Source organism: Anoplophora glabripennis, unplaced genomic scaffold (genome assembly GCF_000390285.2).
Source record: "Anoplophora glabripennis isolate ALB-LARVAE unplaced genomic scaffold, Agla_2.0 scaffold208, whole genome shotgun sequence".
Taxonomy (NCBI): domain Eukaryota; kingdom Metazoa; phylum Arthropoda; class Insecta; order Coleoptera; family Cerambycidae; genus Anoplophora; species Anoplophora glabripennis.
This window is the reverse complement of record NW_019416550.1, coordinates 504547-528207: the sequence shown is the minus strand read 5'-3', so window position 1 is coordinate 528207 and position 23661 is coordinate 504547. Positions and strand designations below refer to the sequence as shown.

Here is a 23661-nt window from a genome sequence, read left to right as displayed (position 1 = left end):
TAAAAAGAAAAACAAAACTTTATATAACATACAAAACAGGAATTACTAATTAGGTAGTACAGTCACCGACTATTAACAGCGGTTGGTGGTTTCCAACCCCCAAAGGCTTTCTCTATCTCCATTGCTACTGCTAACGTTAGCCTATCACAGTTTGGCGCTGCAACGACCTTCAACAAACAATTAATATTATTTCTAACAAAGAAACGTAAAAATTAAGTTAAAGAACAGAATTTGCCGGCTGTTTCGTTAAGATGAGACACAATTGGAGAATCAAAAAATCTTATACATAATTTATTTTTGGGATAAAATGAACAACAGTCATTGAGAAATATCCAGTCTATGTACAAACAACATGTACCTACCTGTACGCCGATGGGCAGTCCGTCTCTGGTAAATCTGATGGGACAGTTCGTTACTGGCAAACCTAAAACGTTGAATATATACAGATAACTGGCATCAAGTGTTTTTCTGACCATATCTCCGTGGTAACAAGCTTCCATAGGACTAGTAGGAATTATGAAGACTCCGTCATTACCCAACAGTTTGACGAAATCACTTTTCAGATCCTTTAATGTCCCTTTGATGTTTTCAAATAGCGATCTAGGTAGGTAACCAACGAACCTTCTTAAGACGCCATATAGGACTACGTTGAGGGTGGACTCTGACCTACCAGTTGCGTATTTGAAAAGCTCTTTGTAACTGCCTTCTCCTCGGCCTTCAAAAAGATTGTCGACGTCGTCAATGTCCAAGAGATTCAACGCTGCTATTTCTGGAGCATGTTTCATTAAAGGTAATTTTACCTAAAAAGTTCTTGTTGTTAATGACTTTCCATAACTAGATTCGTTTGAGAATTTTTCAGTGTCCTTTATTTTCTACAATATGCTCTAAAACTTCTTTTTGTAAAAATATTTGATTTTTGTGTAGATATAGTATAGTACGATCGTAAACGATGCAAAGTAGAGCAAAAAATTGTCGGTCTTTTATCAAAGGAAAATCGTGTCATCATTTTTAGGAGGCGTAAGATGAACCGTTTCAAATTTAAAATGAAATTGAATGTAAAATCTGAAATACCGCCGCATTCGCACTGTGTTCTGGTACTAGCTGTAGTCGGCCAGGTGCATCGAGTGTACGAAGTGGTCGGTTATACGTCAAATACTAACCTGGCGAGCTTGATCGTAGAGCAGGGAACAATAAAGAGAGGCGCGTACAGAGGTGAAATGTAGCACATATGTGGAATTTAAATAACGAATTGGATTTATAATAAATTACATTTAAAACAAATAGTTTATGAGAATAAAGGGATTTTTGTAGGAACAGGGTTCCAGACGTGAACTGATCTCTTCATCGCACCCCATTACGATTCTTTTTTTTATAAGGAGAACGAAGTTTCAAAGCAAAAACCTTGTATAACAGATATACTATAAATATTTACAGAATGGAAACAAAATATAAATCCTATTATATGATTCTATCAAATGAAAACACTAACAACAATTCTCTACCAATCTCAACAAAATAAATTATTTTTCTATCAAACAAGAAATGTTAACAAATTATAAACAAAATATAAATTCTATGATTTATGTACTGTACGCCAAACTGCATTTTTCTCATCTTCATTTAATGTTAATTTCTTCTTTCCACCCTCTTTTTTAGGTTTCTTAACGTCTCCTTCAATTTTCTTCTCTCTTAAAATTTTGAAAACAGATAATTCGCTTACTCCAGTATATCTAGAACACATTTCCACCAAACCAGTCTTCAGTTTCATGGGATGATCCTTTTCTAAAGGGTTATAGACATTTAATATTATCGTTTTTTCTCTGTAACTTAATATAGATTATTTTGTAGCCACAGCAATACATCCGGCTCGCGAACATCCAGGCATCGCCTCCATTTCTCCATATAACAACAACAGAGCAATAATAATACAAAAAACTTCACTTCACTAGCACAGAAAATATAATAGCATTCACGATTCACAAACAACAGCCCGAAACACACAAACAGCACACAAATAAAACACTAAAAACACTTTTGCTACGGAGCACAAGAAATATGATTTCACTCACAAACTCTCAAATAATAGCGCGAAACACACATATAGCCCGAAAGAAATATAATTGCACTTATAACAGTTATAACCTCACAAATATCGCGAGCGAGAAACACGCAGCACCAATACAACCGAAACGAAACTAACCACGCCAGGCCGGCACGCGCGCCGCCGCAAAAAACACAAGACACAAGTCATATGAGGGAGAACGAAGGGAGTAATAAATGTATTGTTGTCCTGCCGCCCAATGTGCGAAGGAGATGCCTTTGTTTTTCATTTTGTCCTTCATAAATATATAACTGTTAATCCATAATGCATAAAGAAATTATTCAATTTCCAAAACCCCATATAAAATGTGTTGCACTGATTCCCTTGACAGGCAATGATTTATTACTTTGCATCGTATACGATCGTACTATAGAATGTATGTAGCTTATTTTTAATTATTTATTTTATTTTGTTTGAAAATGCACAGGTTTACACTCAGTTACAGAGCAGAAGTTGCTCGATTTAAATACTTTAAAGTACTACCTTTTTACAGTTGTTGTAGCAGAGAGTGTTGAAATGATCAATGACCTGATGCAGGGCTTCCAAACAGTCATCGCTAACTTTAGTTGTCAAAGAGGATTCGATATCTTCCATGAAAAATACCCTTATGTCTTTAAGATTCACCTGAAAACCAAAATTAAATTTCTTTTCTCTCATCTAGTCTGGGAGATTTCTTATACATTTAAATGTAAATGTTTCATTAAAATGTAGGTATAGAATGAACATAAACATATAATTCAATAACATTTCTGTAAACTTTAAAGACAAAAGTGAATATGCATAAATTAAAATATTAACTTTATTAAGCGTTTATTACTGTTTGAAAAATTTGTGGTAAATACCAATATATTTTTAAAAATTTTTTGCAATTCTGTTTAATTTTTAACAACTTATATTTTAATTTAAAAGATTAAGACTACTTTTGTGATATAACGGATGTTTTTGATTACGGAGATCACGGTTATCGTATAGAAAACAAAGTTTGTCAAAATGAGGACAAAGTTGAAGAATTCAATGACCAATAACATATCGAAGAAGTTATTCATGCAAAATTGAACAACGTTTTTACTTTTTGACTTGAAATGGAAAAACTTGAATTTTCGATAACTTTTTTATCGGGCGAATTTTTATTATTATCATAATACGTCACATAAATACTGTTTATATTTTTGCTTTTTGCTAGAATACAAATTATCCATGTTTATAAAGGCGGGTATCCATTTGTGTCAAATGTCCCGTAACGTAACACCGAACATGTTACGTTACAGCTAGGGGAGACGGAAAATTGTTACATGGTACGTGTAACAAACTTGACACGCCTAACTAATCCGGGACGAACCATCAGTTATCGGTTTTTAGTCGTCGCATCAAAGGGTGTTACGGGTCTATTTTGTCGCCCGGTATAGAGACGAATGTAATGTAGTGATGGCAATATTTAAAACATTACTGCACGAACCAGAAATGAACGGTTTGAGGTTGAAATTAAATACGAAAAAAAAATAAATAAATGGCTTAAGATTTTCTTAAAATAAATAATTAAGTACTTTTAAATTCAGTAAATTTCGGCAATATATTATAATCTTAATAGAAACCTTTAAAATACACTTTTATCGCCGTCGAGTATAGGCAAAAAGATGTTTAGTTTTTCGCACTGAAATAAAATTGACGATTTACTACGAATTCTGTCTTGAAAGATAGCAGTCATTCACGCAGCTTGTGGATTTATGTAAATTAAAGTTAATTAAAAGTGTGTTGCATTTTACTGATTAGTGTATCTATCGCTGATAGATAGCAGTGTTAATCTGGATTTGCAATTGTACTGTGCAACACATAAAAATTGCAAGAAAGGCCGCCCAATATCCAAGGTATCTAAATACATTCTTTTCCATTAATTCTGTCAAGCCATTTATATAACTTTTGTGAGGTGGATTCAATCACCTGCATTAACGTTTATTTCCCTCAACTACGTTCATTTCTAGGCCTTTTTTTTTTTTCCCCGTGTGGCTGCCCTTAATTGCTGGTAATTGCAAAATATACTGTGGAGAGAGAGAGCCCCAATAGTACTGCAGTACAATACGAGCCCCAGGCACGGAGGCGAACGTGCAGGCGACAGACCAGGGCGAAGGTACCAGGACATCCGACCCAGGCGGCGAGGCTTCGCCCGCTTGTAACCTAAAAACACCGGACACAAGGTCTTATTCATTTCTCTACTCATTAATTAGTTAAATTATTGAACTATTATTTTCCCTTAAAGCCTTCTTTGTTCACTTAGTTACGACTGTAAACCTGCCAGTATATATACTAAAAGGGACTTCATTTTGCATATTTACCCTAGAGGTGTCTAGGACCCCGCGTATTTGTTTATGACCACCCCTCTCGGGGGTATTTTGACCTATTGCAGCCATATATTTGACCAATCTGCTATTCTTGGCTATTTCATGTTTTGTTATAACAATTGTTATTTGATAATTACTTATCATTAAAGTAGTTTGATTATTATCATTCTTTTTTTTGCTATAATTTCTTGTAGTTTTATAACATAGCCTTGGTGCAACCGCAGAGATAGAGACTGCACCTCCACGCCCATCTCCCTGAGCTACTGGACTCTCTGCAACCTTTGCACATTTTGCCATTAAGGCTATTGCATCTGGCAGTCTCGCCATTTTTTTTTAGTATGCTACTATACCCAAGAGTGGGTGGACGTAGCAACTTGGCGCCCAACTTTTGATATTTTTTATTTTTATTGCATTGGACGAAATTCTCATTTCTTTCTCATGAAAGTGCTGGTTGGCTGATTGGTCGAATTTATGACATTGGGTAACCAATTTTGAGGTTATATGCTAACTGTATGATTTTATGTAAACTGGTACTGGAGTAGGCTTACGCATGCGTGGACATTAATGTGCCAATTTCATTGGTTTGTTGATTATTTGTAGTAACTGCAGATTATTGGGGAGCTTAACGTTAATTAAACTTGAAATGTTTATTCATCATTTTTTGTAACACTGCAATAAATAACTATAGAAATTAAATATTGCCATGACAATTACATAGGTGCATTGGTATATTTTTGGGATTTCGGGTTCTGAGATACTTTGTGTATTTAATTGTACATAATACATTTTAGTATTTTTATTAGTTATTTAATTTATTAGTATTAACTAGGTTTTTTACGTGATAATCGACTATTAAATTTAGATAAGGTGGTAATTAAAATAAATTTAGAGTTAGTCGAATCCTTGCGGTTTAGATATTTTGTAATTTAATTGGATTAAACTGGTTACATTGTTTTTAAGTTATTGAAAAAAAAATAGGTTATAATTATTATTGACAATTTTGATCTTAGATCGGATTTTTCTTTTGTGTTGAAATACGTTCTATACTCATTTCGTATGTAAAGTAACGGTCCTTTTTTTCTTTTTTTTTTGCTTTTTCTAAGGGTCAGGGTCAGGGTTGTGATAATTGACATCAATCACTACCGATTTTTTTTTAATTTCATTTCCAATATGGAGGTCAATAGATTACTTGGGGACGAGTTAGCATACGAATTGTGCATTAGGAATTTACCGATAGGGAATACTGTTGAGGGAAAACGAAATATTCTAAGGGAAGTTTTCCGAAAGGAGAGATTGAATTTTGCGGCTGCGCCTCAAAGGGTTCCTTTGGACGCTGAAAATGAATTGACGATTTGTTCCCGGAAAATTGAAGAATTAAATTTAGCTATTGTTAACTTTGATCACAATAATAGGCAAAACGACTTCAAGCGAATTTATTCTCGTCTATTGCACATCGCTTTGAGATTGGAAAGAATTTCTTGTCAAGAACAAAGTCAGACAAAGGTAAGGTCTGATCTGGTAGCAAGGTGTGCACAATTGATAGGTAATCTCAATTTGGTTTATGAAGGTCTATCGACGAGCCAAGCAGGCGCGCAAGGAGTTGTCTCACCTGTAGAGGAAATTCCCCACCGTTCAATTCTAGATCAGGACAATCTTCTTATACCAGAAGTGGTTGCACCTCCAAACGTAGCTGCAGGAGTTTCCTATGACTTGGTTGATATTCCCCCTCTTAGGAATGAAGGGACACCTTGTCGAAGAGAAGAGCTACTGTCTAATGGGATGGTTCAGCAATCTCCACAGTCGAGAGTGACTCACCCTTCGCAGTTTGGTCCGGAAAATATTCGTCCAGTAGTCCCTCCAATTGAAGGTACAAGCTCAGTAACGAAACCACGCGTCCGTTTTGATAATGCTGCATCTCCAGTTCCTGGATTATCGAGACAAGTAGACGGAAGATGTTATTCTGGTGATAGTGGTGGACAAACTACTGTTCCGGGGAACGATTTAATTGCCCAATTAGAGGATTTGCAATTTTCTCCAATTCATTCAAGGTTGCCAATCACCGAGTTTCGACCCAGGGTTCCGGAAATCGGACGATGGAACTTACGTTTCAATGGCAGAACCAGTGTGAATGATTTTTTGGAGAGAGTTGAAGAGTTACGCATCTCTAGAGGTGTGACGAAGGAGCAACTACTGAGATCGGCACCTGAACTATTCACCCAAGAGGCTTTAATCTGGTACCGAACAGGATACTTTAAAACATGGGATGAATTAACTGCGCAACTTAAGGACACATTTCAGCCTCATGACTACGAGTACATGCTGTGGGACGAAATTCGCCACAGGACACAAGGGGCTCAAGAGAAGGTTGTCAATTTTGTCTCTGCTATGGAGAATTTGTTCCGAAAACTGTCACAGCTTTCATCAGAAGAAACCAGATTGAACTTGATCAAGCGAAATCTCCTACCCTACATCCAAATGCAATTAGCCACCCATTCCATCTATTCTATATCCGAACTAATCCGTCTCAGTAGAATCGTGGAGGAAACTGAAGGAATAATCCAAAAGTTTGTACCACCTCCAAGCAATCACAGAAGTTTACTAGAACCAGAATTAGGATATAGAAGACCGTGCAACCAACCAACCGCCTCCATCAATACTATCCAAGAGGTCCGGGAACCTCAACCATCGACTTTCCAACCTTCTGCAGTAATTTCAACCATTTCCCCGACACCTAATTTAGGATGTTCAGCTGTTGATCCTCCTTCCTCTTGTTGGAATTATGGAGCAAATACCCACACAAGTTCCGAGCCTGTGATAAACCCCGTAGGAAGTTTTGTTTCCGGTGTGGTTTGGGCAATGTCACAGTGTTGTCATGTCCTCATTGTCAAAAAAACGACAGGAGAGGTCACCATTAGACCGCGAGGGCGACCACGATCCTGCTTTAGTGGCTGATCCTAAGTCTCAATGTATCCTTGACTTTATTCTCGCTCATGCGAGAAATGATACTCGACCATACGTGCATGTCAGTATATATGGCAAAGACGTTTTGGGACTTCTAGATTCTGGTGCTACCAGAACCTTTATAGGAGGACCAGGTTGGGAATGGTTGCAGACCACTCGTACATTAAGTATGGCCGGCATGCAAGAGTGTACGGTAGCTAATGGACAGTCATGCCCAGTTATTGGAGTGGTATCCCTCCCAATAACCTTAAGTGGTCGAACCAGAATTTTTGACGTTTTAGTAGCTCCTACACTCTCTCATGATCTCATACTAGGGATAGATTTTTGGAGAGTAATGCAAATTATACCCGACATGTTTTCGGGCAGCTGGTCATTTCTCAACCCCTCGGAGGTAAATACCCTAAAAGTTGGGGCTATCCACTTTTCAGAGAGTCTTACTTCAGAACAATAGAAGCAACTTGAGCAGATGATAGAGGACACTTTCCAAGCCATGCCCAGTAAATTAGGCTGTACCACTTTGGTGGAGCATATTATTCGTACTGACTCCCCGCCAATAAGGCAGAGACATTATCCTATTTCACCTGCCCTTCAGAGACAAGTTTACGAAGAATTAGATAAAATGTTAGCTGATGGAGTAGTGAAGCCTTCAAATTCTCCGTGGGCTTCACCAATATTACTCATCAAAAAAGAGGACGGACGGTACCGATTTGTTGTAGACTTCCGACAACTCAACAAGGTTACCGCTCGAGATGCATACCCCTTACCCTTCGTAAGTGCTACTCTCGATAAATTAAGGGACGCTCACTACCTCACAACCCTTGATATCAAGGCCGCATATTGGCAGATTCCGCTGTCGGAGGAGTCCAAACCACTCACCGCTTTTGTCATCCCTAATAGGGGACTATTCCAGTTTCGGCGCATGCCTATGGGTCTCCACAATGCTCCTGCCACTTGGCAGCGATTCATCGACAGAGTCATCGGACTTGACCTCGAAAAGTACGTGTTCGTTTACTTGGATGACGTAATTATATGTACCGACAGTTTTGAACGTCATCTCGAAATTCTTAAGGAAGTCATCACTCGCATTACTAATGCAGGATTAACACTTAACCGCGATAAGTGCCACTTTTGTAAACAAGAACTTCGGTATTTAGGCTACGTTGTGGGTGCCTCAGGATTAATGGTGGATCCTGGAAAAGTTGAGGCCATTGTGAAAATTCCCCCACCTCGCAATGTAACGGAGGTGCGACGCCTCATAGGTCTTGCCTCATGGTACCGGAGGTTTGTACCTAATTTCTCTTCCCTTATAGCGCCTCTTTGTGACCTTTTAAAGAAGAATAGAAAATTCATCTGGGATGATGCTTGTAACTCTGCCTTCAGGTCCCTGAAGGATTGTTTGATTTCAGCCCCTATTCTGTCATGCCCGAACTTCGACCTCCCTTTTATTATTCAGACNTGTTTATGACCACCCCTCTCGGGGGTATTTTGACCTATTGCAGCCATATATTTGACCAATCTGCTATTCTTGGCTATTTCATGTTTTGTTATAACAATTGTTATTTGATAATTACTTATCATTAAAGTAGTTTGATTATTATACCTTCTTTTTTTTTTGCTATAATTTCTTGTAGTTTTATAACATAGCCTTGGTGCAACCGCAGAGATAGAGACTGCACCTCCACGCCCATCTCCCTGAGCTACTGGACTCTCTGCAACCTTTGCACATTTTGCCATTAAGGCTATTGCATCTGGCAGTCTCGCCGTTTTTTTTTAGTATGCTACTATACCCAAGAGTGGGTGGACGTAGCAAGGGATGCAACAGTACTTTCTGCCACATGTCGAGACGGGGTTACCCTTTTAGCCGTAACGATGCCTGTTGCACATGTGATTTTGTCTTATTTTTTGTTTCGTCAGTCTTTTGTATGTGGTCTGGGGTCAGTCTGTTTTCTGCAGTGACTAGGAAAAAAAGAAAAAAATCGAAAAGCTTTAAATTCCAGATCTTCACAGGAAAAATTTCTTTAATTTTGATAAATAAAACAGTTTTCGAGAAAATAAGTTTACAGTGTAGAGTGCAATTTATTATAATAATAAATTTATCAACGTCAATCGCATACTTATAATAAATATATACTCAAAATGTCACACATTTTGAGTATTCCCAGAAACAAGTACTTGGACTTTGTTATCATTTTAAAAAAAACTGTACAAGCATGAACAATGACAAACCGTAAGGTCTACGCTCAAAATAATGCGATCGCTGACTGATTGAATAGAATCTCGTGAAATTTATTTGCCAGTGTAAAGGAAATAAAATTGCTGGTTACTACTGTAATCATTTATGAAGGTCTTCACATTTAGACCTAAATCTGAGGAAGCTATAATAGCCAGTGTTATGTATTTAAATACATTTACAGGAAAGTAAATTCGCTTACTGGTTCGTTCAGCATCAGGCAGTCTTTCATCTCTGGTTCAACGATGACCTCCAATAGAAGTTTCAAATCGGTAGCATATCGAGCCATGGGTCCTAACGTGAAAACCGCTTTCCATACTTCCTCGTTTTTACAACTGGGATAATGTCCTATATACGAAACCACTCCTGGAGATGGTTTGTGTCCCCACACCCCGCAGAAGTGCGCTGGTAGCCTTAAGGAGCCTCCAACATCGGATCCTATACCGATGACCGAACAGGCCGATGCCAGGAGACTGGCCTAAAATTGACACATGTGATAGTTTAAAGATTAGAATAGGTCATTGGAAAAGCTAGTGCACACTCATAGCATAATTTGTGTTTCATTGGATGAACTGATTCCATATTTTAGGTTCCAGTGAACAATTAAGGCACTTATCCCTGCACAAAGCGCAAAAATTTTGACACGAGTTTTAGATGATAATGTGGTAGTTTTTTAAGTGATTACAGACTGCACAAAAATTAATTAGAAATTTGTCTCAAAAAACGGTACGAATCGGGGTCGAAATCTGGATTGGGTAACTAACTTTATTTTTAATTTAATTAAAAGTTGATGAACAGAAGCATAGGTCGAAAAAGCCGAACAATTGGATATTGTTGTTTTCAATGCCCGGAAGGTTTTTCAAAAAAACAAAAAAAATTTTTTTTCGAATTTCTTTTTTTCATCAATTTAAACATTATTTGCGGTAAAAATGTGAGAAAAATTATTTATTTTAATCATGATTATGAAATGTTTAAGCTTAAGATTATGGTTTAGGTTTATGGTTTAGGAGAACTGGTTTAAGACCGGAGATATTTGTAGCTCTCGTCAGTATGCCAAACGTGTCGGTAGAAAGGACATTTAGAGACATGGCATATATTTTATAGGTTATATCTCACCACTACTCAAAACATATATATCCAGTTGTTTACCTACCTCACCTCCGGAGGATCCTCCAGGAGTTCTAGTGGTATTGTGAGGGTTTTTCGTTGTCCCTTTAAGTTTATTACCGCTTTCCCAGTTCATACAGAGTTCCGGGATATTGGAGGTCAGTATTGGAATGGCTCCAGCTTCTCTAGCATATTTCACGGTTACCGCATCCGTTTTGGCAGTTATATTGGCCCTAGTTAGCATCCCTGAGGTGATCTTCATGTGGGCAACCTCAATGCTCCCTTTTACTGTGAGAGGTACACCTAGAAGAACACAAAAACATTTTGAAAATGTATATAAATGTAAATAATTAAACTTAATTCTAAAAAATTCCAACTTAAAAAATTACTTGTATATTGCACTGTTTCTAACTTACCTAATAGTGGGTGTTTTTCTTTTAATTCTTCCGTAGATAGAGTCCCAAAAGATATTAATTTGTCTGCATACTTGGCGTCTTCTATTGCTTGCTTAAACCGGTCCTCTATAACTGCATTTATTAATGGATTTACTTCCTCTATTCTTGTGATGTACGCTTTTACAACAGCTTCACTAGACAACTACAGGGACAGAACAAATTCTTTTCACTCATTTAAGACGGTCACTTCTGACAGAGGAAAACTAGATGGCTCCACCAACAAATTATTTCAAAGATGATAATAAATTTAAAGGAACTAAATTTATTGCAAATGAAAAGTTGTAAGGGTTTAGCATTTGTTGGAGCTCTTAATGACATAGTTTGGTTAGAAAATATTCGCTAGTTTACGAGAAATAAAATTTTCTTTGAGATATTGTTTATGGCTAAAAACTTTTTTTTAGATCAAAACGGTTATTCAAAATATGTCATTAGGAAATTTGAGGTTTTCTGAAGGTACCTTAACAAAATTCAAGTCTAGAAAAGGTTTAATATTTAAATGCATCATATTTGAAAATCGTAAGAATTCACCGACATGGAAAACTAAAAATTATTTACACACCCGATTGCAGTTAAAAAATAAAATACGTTTACAACTTTGGACACTCTGTAACAGATGGCGCTCGCCTCGCTTCATTCTGATATCAAAATCCATTTGTTATTCACGGTACGTAAAAGATTTCTAACCTTTAGGTCTTTAGGATTTATGTTTTTTTACATGCGACTTATCTAGTAATTTTGCATTTTTCCAAGTAGTAAATCTTTCATAGTTGTTTGGGTATTTTGCAGTAATTAGTTAGTTATTGATAATAGTTTTTAATAAGTTGATAGTGTAGTGTTTAATATAAACTATTAATTTACCTCGTAAAAATGTCAGGAGTGAGATGTAGTGTTGCTATTTGCAATAATAATAATTTTTATAGTGCTAACCAAGAGAATTTAAAAATTTTATTTTGAAGACTCGAACATTGAACGCGATCTTCAAGCAGAGCTATTAAGTTTATCATCAAGAAAATGACTTAAAGAAAACAGGTTAAATGTTAAATTTCTAATTTAACTAATTGTATTCACTTCAAAAAAGACTAAATTGATTGTTATTGTTGTATAACAAATTGTTGTGATTGTTAGAAAAGCTACTGGAAATTTTCAGTATCTCTCGAAATGTGATTTTAATATTTTTGTATACTTGACATATTTTCTTAAAATTAAATGTTATGTCAAAAGTTCTGTGAGAATAACTTTTCCTCCTCTTCCTTTCATTTTATTCCTCCATTTAACTCCGAACACTGAAAAAAAACTCTTTCAAGGCTAAAAATTACTGTATAGTTTACTTGTAAAAACTTAAGAATTTTTTAATTCGGAACATCAATTGTAAAAGGATAAATACGATAACTGTAGTTGATACGTACAAAAATAAATTATGTTGCAGCCTATTATAAAGATTTAAAGTACTTTGGTAAGTTATTTGAAATTTAACTAAAGACAAAAGCAGATACAATAAGATCATATAAATTATACACAATTTATATTTTGGAGGCAAGATAATATTGTAACATTTTAGACTCAAATTACCTGTTAATTAATCATAATTATAACTGATTAAATTTATTATTTCATGTTAAAAGGAGCGTGGTACAAGAAGTGACAATTTTAAATTTGCCTCTCATTTTCTTTTAGGATATGCAATGAGTCAGGAAGAGATGACGGTTGAACGAAGATAAACTGAGGAATTTGGTGAATTTGGAACGTGGTGACTGTGATTGTTATTCACCTGCCCCATAGACAAAGTTGTCAAATGCAGCGATTTATCGCCATTGTGGCGACATGACACCGTACTCTAATGGCTGCCAAATCTGCGTTGAAATATTTTCTTTGCAGTCCAATTTGTATTTTGTTACTCTTTTATGTCTGATTTTTAAATATTCTTTCAGAATGTTTAGACCTATAAAAATAACTTAATTTTTTAACAAGTTTTATTTAAAACAGACTTTTTGGCTACTGTATTTCCATCTACTGACGACAATAGATAAAATTTATCTGTCAACCCTGCCCATAGAACTTTATGCCCGCCACCGCCAGCCCAAAGAACATTTATTTGCGCCAGCCCGCCCAGATTAGATTCATAAAAAGATAGGTTATGTTATGTTATGCGACATATGACTTCAATCAATATTTTGAAATTTTAGATTGTTTGAACAAATAGAATTGTTAAATACATTTAAATTTACATTCTTAGTAGTTTTTGTTAATAAATAGTTAATACCTATTTGCTTTTAAATTTAAAATGTATACGTTTTAAGTTTTACAAGGTGTTCGGGGCATTTTTTTTTGCAGTGGTCCATTTTTTTACCTGACTGCTAATCTATCAAATCCAAACGTATATGTAGATCACATTATGATAACAATTAAAAAAGTATTGTTGTATTAAAAAATATCTAACGTTAAAAATGGTAACATTGCTATGATAGGCCCTGGCAAGCCAAAAAAAGCACATTTTTGAAAAATTAAAAAATATTATATTTCGATACCTTTTTTCGTTTATTATAAGCCCCTTTACCATTTTCACTTATAAAAGTCCAGGTAACAATTTTCTTTTTTTTCCCCTCTAAATGAGTTATTTTGATCGGTCTAATAAATGTATTACGAGTTGAGTTGAGATTAATTCCACGGTATGCCTGTGACACCTTTTGTTCAAAAGTCATACTTATATTGACTTTATATTATACTACCGCTGTACAGCGAGGTTCTTATACTAGCTATATATTGCAATTTAATAATTTTAAGTGATGCTAGCGCCAAAAAATCCCTGGTGGCAGAAATCGCCGTCTTAACATTTAAACTATTTTGTATGCGAAAAGAGCTTACCTCTTGTTTCCTTATTTTATCGGCTAGCTCACTGGCTGGTAGAAGTAGAATCTCATCTTTGACTGGAGGACATATTTTTGACCTTTTAAATTTCCTGGCTATAAATATGGGTATGTACAGTATGTTAAGTGACTTAAACGCCATCCACATGACCATCCTGATGGTAGCGACTCCAGCAGACATTTTCTGAACATGAACATTCTTTAAAATATTGTCAAAAATTATTTTGGAATTTTTTCTTACTGATAATTTGCATAAAAACAATCAGTCAATATTTCATATTAAGTTTCGAAAACCTTCTCTGTTTTCGTTTTCATTTTTATTAATGTTTTTATCAAAAATGCATTATTACCCAATCAGAAAAATTGTCGTATAGAATCGTTATAATAACAATTTTCATTTTTTGAATAATTTTTGGAGCGAATTTAAAAGTTAGAAAAATTTTGACTTTATAAACAAATACTTCCGTGAAGCGGTTTTGCGAAATGGTAAAATAGAGATTAATAGAGTAATAATGTAGTTTCTATCACAGAACCTTCAAAATTGCATCCAACATTTTCTTTGACTTGGACGAGAGATGGGCGCGAGTGTCATTTAATTTTTTTAGAACTAAATTAACATAATTCTCGTTTTACCAGTTCACATGATTTACGGATTTTAAATAAAGGATACAAATCTTCGCGAGGATAATACGATATATTTGCTATATATAATAATTATATTGTACATAGTTTACACACAATACATTTTTGAACGCGTACGCATCTTTACCCGAATTTGACGCGCAATATCTCCGATGTACGAGGTCTATAGGTTCGCAGTGTGTACCACTGCTAGTCAATTATTGGCGCTGTTGCCACATCTACATAGCCTTTATGCGATCATTAAATATAATTTAAAACTACTTAAATATGACATTTTTATGTTGTTAATTAGTCAATATGTATGCTATGTGCATATGAGTAGATTTATTTGCTATATAGATAATGTCTATCGAAATTTCAATAGAATTTAATTTTTTTAAAAGAAAAGGCTGTCTCTAATACTAATTTTCGAAAAAATCGGCCTATTTTTATTTTATACAAATTAAATTATTCCAAATTAACAATTCGCAATTTTTAAAAGTTATTTACTCAAACACACTGCCGCCATATTGAGCACATGTTTTTAAACGGACAAGTAAGTTATCTTCTTCTAACTTCATCTAGATATTGAAACAACTGCATCTCTAATTGTATGCTTTAATTGATCAATGTTGGAATCTATTAGAATTGTGCGATAAACAATTTGTTTCAGTCGACCCCATAGGAAAAAATCCAGTATTGTCAAATCTGGACACCTAGGAGGCCACTAAACTGGTTCTTGTCTCTCAATCCATTGCTCTGGAAATGTATGGTCTAACCATTGTCTTAACTTCCATCTTGTTGAAAATAAAATGAACGACGGTATTCTAACCGAAGGTTTTCTAACTCACAGTCAAGGAAATTTATTAACATATGTAAGTAACTATCCTCATTACACGAAGTGTTAAAGAAGCATGGCCCTATTATTCCGTAATAAGAAATGGCGCACCACACATTCATTTTAGTAAAGTACTGACGCTCACGTAGTACTTGAAAACGCGGATTAAAATCACTCCAATGTCGTGCATGTTGCGAAGCCACAACACCATTTGTTGAAAAAGTGATTAAGAAAACATGATGATTTTTTCATGAAATCCTCTTTTCATACTGCCAACACACAAACAAAAATAATCCAAACGTTCTACTTCAGCATCGACATCAAAAAATGATTAAAAACTGGCTTGTATCGATGTATTGTATGTGTTTTAATATCTTCTGAATTTGTGACTTTTTAAACAATTGGAGATTTTCAGCTCTTCTTCTTAATGATAATTTGGGGTGTTCCGCTACTGAATGTAATACCAGCAAAGCGATAATAAGCCAGTCCTTAAAATTAATTTAATTTGTATAAAATAAATTTAATGATTACAAATAAATAAAAGTAGGCCGATTTTTTCGAAAATTGGTAGGTATTAGAGACTGCCTTTTGCTTTTGAACAACTTTTCCTAGTAACTTATTTCCACATCTTCATAAATAAGTGCACCTTACTCTTGTACCATTTAAGGTTTTTTCAATTTTATGAATAAGAAAAGTTAAATTTTTCTATCTCAATTTTACTTTAAGAACCAGCAAAACTTTTTATCAAGAGCAACTTTTTTCGTTAAACTGAAAAATAAGAGTTTTCCTATTCAACACCTTTTCGGTATAACTATAATTAAGAAAATAAAATCATAGGTCTTGTTAACAATATTCTATCGCAGAATATATTATTTTATCTGACTAACACCGTTCTTTTTCTCAAGAAACTATACAAACTGTCGGTATTTTCCGTCCCATAGGTATTTTGAATTCTTATATTTTTGAGTAAAAATTAGTAATATCTGAAGTATAAAATTTACTTAATATTTCCAGTAGATATGTACTTACAACATTTAAAAGCTAAATACAGGTGAAAATAACTGCTTCACTGTTTCAAAAAGAAAACTTATTTCTCAGGTTACGACCCGCGCGTTGTATACTGCGTCAACCCACTTTTTTAACTAAACATCTATTATGACACCTATAAAAGCCTTCGCACATGTCGCCTTGACTTTGTGTGGATATACAGTAACCTGATGGTTACCAGTGAGTGAATATTAATTTGTATTCCTATCTAATAAAGCAAAATTGTTTTGGGACTAATGATGTAATACGAGGGCTCTGCAGAAAATAGCCGCACTTTATTCTTTTAAACTTTATTATTAATTTTATACATTATTGGTCCTTGTTGTCGCATTCAAAGTACTCATTTCCCCTAATCACACACTGTCCCAGCGAAGTTTCCATTTCGCAAATCGGTCCCGGATAGCTTTATTTAAAATATGTGACGAATTTGCTTTGAAGTCATCAAACGGTGTCCTTTCAGTACTAATTTTAATTTCGGAAATAAGAAAAAATCGCAAGAAGACAGGTCTGGCAAGTAAGGAGGGTGAGAGAGGACAGAAATCCAAATTTTTGCACAAAATTGAAGAATTGACAAAGCTGAGTGTGTGAGCGCATTATCACAGTGCAGGAGCCTAAGTTTTCCCGCCACAACTCTGGCCCCTTTTTGCCGATTTTTTCACGTAACCTTTGTAAAACGCCCCTATAGTAGGTACACACGGTTCAGTGTTTCACTTTAAGGCAAGGATTCAAAATGCGCAATTCCATTAAAATAGAAAAAAATAATGAGGATCACTTTGATACTGAATCGAGACTGACGTGCTTTCTTGGGGCGTGGTGATTCTTTGCCATTCCATTGCAATGATTGAACTTTAGACTCCATGTCGTAGCCATAATCCGAGTTTTTGTTTCCCATTGTGCTTCTTTGAATGAATGTTTCATCGTCATTGGATTGTTCCAGGAGTTGCCGACAAATATCCACACGATGTTCTTTCTGTTGTTTAGAACAAGCCGTGCTGCGATTCGATGCATGTTCAATTTTTCAGTCAAAGTATGACCGAATTGAGGTGTTAACTGCAATTTCTCTGACAGTAACTCGGCGATTTGCACGCACCAGATATTTCACTTTCTGAAAGTGGAGGTCATCAGATGGAGTCGAAGACCTTCCTGATCAAGGATCATCTTCGGTTGACTGACAACCACTTTTAAATCGTGAAAACCATTCGTAACATTGCGTACTACCCAGAGCATCATCTCCGTAAGCTTGTTTCAAAAGTTAAAACGTTTCCGTGAAAGTTTTCTCCAGCTTCATGTAAAAGACATTGCATCGTTGTTAAAGAAAATCGCACAATTCAAAAATCGTCATTAACATTTAAACACGTTGTACTCAAATAACAATATCACGAAAACTAAATGAGATATTAACAATCCAAGAACATGTGGTTACAAAGGAAATGGTGGTAATTCAAAAAGTTCTGTTATTTTCTGAGCAGGCCTCGTATGTGTACAAGTCTGTCTTATTAAAATAACAGGAAAATTCTAATTCTTAAACTGTATAACCAGCAAATGTAGAGTGTCAAATAGGATGTAACATCATTTCTATCTTGAGAACCGTAATAGACTGAGGGGGTTGTTAAATTGTCTCTTTAAATTTGCGTAATTAATGTGTAATTATTTCCGTGGAGAAATCCATTACGCTTTTGGGAAACTATTTAAAGACCCGAATTTTGGAAAAACACTCAGTGTTAGACCATCCGCCTTATTCGCCTGACCTGGTGCCACGTGACTTTTATCTGTTCCCCAAGGTCAAACCTGCATTAAAAGGAACAAGACTACATACCGATGAAGCTACGAAAGAAAAAGCGGCACAAGCGGCTCAATCTCGTTATTTTGTAGCCACACCTCGTATTGCGATCTATTATCGTTTCGCACTGGACTCACTCATAATCATTTTGAATTGTAGTTTGATATGGAACTCAGACTGTATTATAATCAAGTTACATTAATGTTGCCAAAATCAGCAACTGGTATCGCAACAAAAACTTAAATTTTTGGAAAAAACTATACGTTAATGTTTATTGTACTATTACACACATAATTCGTTTAATGTCAATATTATAATTAACCATTATTTACAATAACAAGAAAATAGATAAATAGAATTGTGTGTACTTAAACATAAGTGATAACATTTAAGTCATGTTAAAATTATACCTTCGCTTTTAACAATCGTTAATGGCAGGCATGCTTTATTTAATACATTTAGGTACATTTTTTTAACGGCTATAAGAATAATTTATAGATAACAGTAAAACATAGAATGCAATATCTGTCCAGGTAACATGAATATAACAAAATAAAATACCTGTTATTAGTAAAAATGAACCCTTGTACGAGTATTGTAAAATACAGATTAAAAATAAATATTTATTAATAATTATATAAATAAAATTATGTCTGGAAGAAAATATACCGAATTCAAGAAACCAAGTTACTAAATACAAATTTACTTCCGTAAAAAGTTGAAACATTAAAATTTTTATTCATAAGTAATTTTTTTGTAAATACGCTAATTTCATATTGGAGCATTTTTGGGGTAACTGTCCACAATCTTACAAATATCTCCAAATTAAATGCATAATGAAATGTAACTTAAAAATGTTGACTTTTTTGGAATGAATGTACATCTAACTGTTTATTATATGACTTCATTTCATCTAATTATGCAATAATTATAAATACCTACTTAGATATTATAATAAGAACAATGATAAATAATACTACGAGTACGTGTTTAAATATAGTTCGTAAGGTTAAATAGAACCTTGAGGCAAGTGTAACTTCCATTGGACATAATTATTAAAAAACTGAATGATTTCAAGACAGGCACGTTTTGTTTACTTATTTCTAGATACACTCCTGTTACTTTTATATTGTACATTGTTGAATTAGAATTTGAATGGCAAATGCAATAAGTAATATACTATGACCTGTGTAAGTACTGTAAGTGATAAATATTAAACTGATTTATTAATGTATTCCATTATATGTTATATGTTATATGTTATATTATATGTTATATGTATTATATGTTTAAAAAAATGTGTCATAAATTGTGTGAGCTAATGATCTACTGTGATGTAATTTCGTTACAGTTTTTTTTTTAAACAAACGACATAGACATAGATATTGAAATGTAGGAGAAAGATGTGTTGGAAAGCCTAAATCTAATAAATTTTTGAAAAAGTTATACAGGGTGTTAACTGCGCTGTTATTTTTAAATAATTTAGGGTACAATTTTTGAGATTAGAATGCCAGACACTTTACGATGAATTTCTGATGTATTTTCTATTGCACACACAGAATAAAACGTTGTTATTAATAAATAATAAAATCGATTTATTTCCTTGATGATCTTTTAAAATATATATCCATCAAATTTTACACAAAAATATGTCTCCATTGTCTACAAAGAACTATCACAATTGCAATTGTAAATGCAATTGCAATTGTACTAGTGTGTTACGGTATATATAAGTCACGCTGGGAAATGTACATGTGACTTATATGACGTAAGATACGAGTGCCATACACAATTTTATCCAACATTTCCATAGAATTTCGTTTTAATAATAAATGAAAGTAACTTAAAATTTCAAGTTGTCAATATCAGAAAAAGGAATTTAACGAAATGAATGTATTTTTAAATATTACAAAGGATGCGAGTGTCAACCTAAATTGTGTAACGTAACCAAGTGTTGTCAGTAAACAAACAATGTTTTTTAAGTTGAAATCACGTTGAAATCCTAAAACCAAGACCGAAAAAATGGAAAATGTGGAAAATCTGAATATGAAATTTTAGAAAAAGCTAATGCGGCTACTGCAGGCATCATGCCGGAGAAATCAAAATCTATATACCTACAACAAAGAACTGAAGGAATTTCAAGATTGGCAAATCAAAGATGGGGTGAAAGGCGTAAATGAAGATGTCTTGCTGGCTTATTTTTTCAATTTAAGAGAGAAATCAGGTCCATCCACATTGTGGACTAAATATTCCATGTTGAAGTCAACTTTGAGAGTTTACAACAACATTGAAATTTCTAAATTCGGAAGAGTAGTGGCATTTCTAAAGTCTAAGCACAAACATTTTCAACCAAAAAAATCCAAGGTTTAGAAAGAGAACAAATTGAACAATTTTTGCGTGAAGTCCTAGACGAGGATCATCTTATGAATAAGGTAGGTTCTACTGAATAGTTTAACTGAGTTATATTTATTAAATTTGTTGTTTTTAGGGATGTTGATATTAGGAGTTTTTGGCGTTTGCCGTTACGAGGAATTGACCCATGTAATCATTGACAATATATGACAAAGGGCGGTATATCCACATCACGATTTCAAATACTAAAACGACGAACAAACCAAGAAGCTTCGTTGTGTTAAATGAAGGATTTTCTGTTAATAAGCTATCAAAAATCCATAATGTTGCGCGATTTTTGGGCTTGAATAATAATTGTACAGGATTATTAAATTATTATTAAATTTATCTTTTTCACTTTCGTACTCAAAAAAAATGATAGGCCAAAGTTGTAGGAACTTTTCTTGTAAATTTGAAACAGTACATAGAAAAACAATTGTATGTTGCATTTCGGAATATGTATTTTTTTGGCAGAACTCTTTATACATTTTTACATATTTGAATAGAGCGCTTTGTTAATATTACAGTGATAGGTTTATCTCTAGTAATAAGCGATATGGACAAAAAAGTAAATTATTTATTGTTAGCATCCTTTTTTGATGGTATCTTCCTTGTTTGCAATGTGTGACAAAATATAGTTAGTCGTTTTTTCTATATAAATTGCTACAGTTGTTGTTGATTATTTTGGGATATACTGACAAAATTCTCTTAAAAAAATAACTGCAATATTGTAAAAATAAAGTTATCATCAGTATTGGTGCTACAGTTGAGGCAACATGGGGAAAATTGTATAATTTTTTAAATTACATTAAGTACTTAAGTATTATTAATATTTATAAAACACAATACAAAATACATAATATATAGTTTGGGCTACAGTGTACTGCACTTTTATGTAAAAACTTGAACTTTAGTCGTTGATATTTCCATTGTTTACAAGTGAATCGATATAAAACGAGTGGTTATTATGTATGCCTATTTTTTCCGATAAACGACTTTATTTTATTAAAACAATACTTTAAAACAAATTTACCTGCTCTTCATAGGTTGTAGATATTACAGTAGTTGGCACTCTCCTATACTGTGTCTTCTGCTGACCTTCTTTACCGTCCATCTTCAATACTTGGAACTCTGTGAAGCGTTACAAACAAACCTTGCTGAACAAATCGCAGATTTATACTGTCTATTACACTACAGGTGAGACAGGTACATGTAATGCACAGAAAAATACTTCAACGGATGTCATTGCATCGTTGAAAACAAACGTACGTTATTGTTCATAAATATATGAAATTATCAGCGTGTAGAAAGCCACCGATATTATTTGAAAAGTGGGTAAACATGTCACTGTTAAGGTACGTTGCTTCCCCAATCAGTGGCGTACCTAGTTGATGAGAATTGGTTTTAAGCACTTAAATAAAGTTACTTTCTGTTTCCATTTTCTTTCACTTACAGAGAAGCAACATTTACTATGAAAATATGAAAATAGCAAAGCCACTTTCGACTTTTTTTTTTTTGGATATAGTATTATATCTACTTAATTTCCATCTTCGAGCTTTTTGAATACATAATTTAAATACGTATCAGTTACTTTTGTAATGCGTTAATCAAATTTTGCATCAACTTTTTTACTGAATCAGAAAGAAAAATTGATTGTTGTACCTTCAGGCATTACTTTTCGCCTCTCAAAGTTTATTTCAGAGACTCAAAGGCATATTATAATCATACAAAGCAAGATTAGACAGATAGGTCTCTATAGAGAACACAAATTATTGTTATTACTGCTTTACTGTTTAAACGGACTTCAAAATTACTTTTCAAGTAGAATATTTATACTTATTTGAATGTTTTGATAAATAAATAAAATTCGGGATCATTTATTGCAGATCTAACTCTTAATTAACATATTTTAATCATTGCAAATTTTAAATATTTTTCTTTCATAATTTGACGCTATTTTTTTAAATATACTTGTACACCTCAATTTGTAGTATTTAGATTGTAATAGTGTTAATAATTGCAGCTGTAATATTATAACACTGATCTATCTTTATTTTTGTTGGCCATTTATTGGCAATTAGACACTAGATAGGTACTTGCGTTGCGACATACTTAGATTACCCCCTAAATTTTCATTCTATGGGCGTCATAGAATTGTATTCTACCTCCTAATGCAGTGATTGTTTTATCGTCTATTTTTGTTTTGTTATTAAAAACCGGGCCCGCTTCCCTGATTGTACTGTTAGTTGATCACTGTGCATGAACATTCTCTGACTCGCAAAACTAAAATTTTACTCATTTGTCATACTAGCATATTTACCTGGTTTGTGTATAAACAGTTGCATACACCAGTATTGAATAACTGGTTGCCTAAGTTATGTTAAATAAAACTGTAATTATAATTATAAGTGTTACATTTAACATGCTTCATTGAATGTTATATCAATTCAAGTTTAATATGTAGTGTAAATTTAATTCTTATAACAATATTTACTGAAAATTTTATACATTTTATTATGCAGAAATATTGTACATCCGGAAATAGCAGTTTGCACAAAAGTTTGCATATGTCAGGATGGCCGAGCGGTCTAAGGCGCTGCGTTCAGGTCGCAGTCCACTCTGTGGGCGTGGGTTCGAATCCCACTTCTGACAATCTTTTTTTAAATAAATTTATCGTTATAATAATATTGCAATGTAATTAAGGTTATGCAGTGAATTAGTATTTGTTGTAAGAAAAGGTAGTGGGAATAAAGGCAAATTATTTAAACACTAATAAATGTACAAACGTATTTCTATATACGTATTCCTATAATATACAAATTGCTTAAAAAATGCTCAATAATTGTTTCAATTGTTAATAAAGTACGATATATTGATTTTTTAAGCTTTGCTATACTGAACGCCCAAAAATAATGTAGCAAGCTTTGGGG

The 23661-nt window shown here is 33.9% G+C and overlaps 1 protein-coding gene and 1 non-coding gene across 3 annotated transcripts; one reads left to right on the top strand and one right to left on the bottom strand.

Moving 5' to 3' along the window:
• LOC108908655 (fatty-acid amide hydrolase 2) lies at nucleotides 1-22049 on the bottom strand. 2 transcript variants are annotated; one of them, XM_018712767.1, is made up of 8 exons: nucleotides 21765-22049; nucleotides 14053-14238; nucleotides 11152-11332; nucleotides 10782-11038; nucleotides 9831-10106; nucleotides 2585-2725; nucleotides 363-800; nucleotides 1-167 (listed from the first exon to the last, which is right to left on the bottom strand). In XM_018712767.1, the coding sequence occupies exons 1-8, from the start codon at nucleotides 21843-21845 to the stop codon at nucleotides 63-65; spliced, it is 1665 nt and encodes a 554-aa protein (XP_018568283.1). In that variant the 5' UTR covers nucleotides 21846-22049; the 3' UTR covers nucleotides 1-62. The 2 variants fall into 2 exon arrangements, with proteins under 2 accessions (XP_018568283.1, XP_018568284.1); XM_018712768.1 differs by lacking the exon at nucleotides 21765-22049 and adding an exon at nucleotides 16543-16664.
• A 1251-nt stretch (nucleotides 22050-23300) lies between these two features.
• Nucleotides 23301-23383, top strand: Trnal-cag. Its single transcript has one exon. It is a non-coding gene; the product is annotated as a tRNA-Leu (tRNA).
• The last annotated feature ends 278 nt before the right edge of the window (nucleotides 23384-23661 follow it).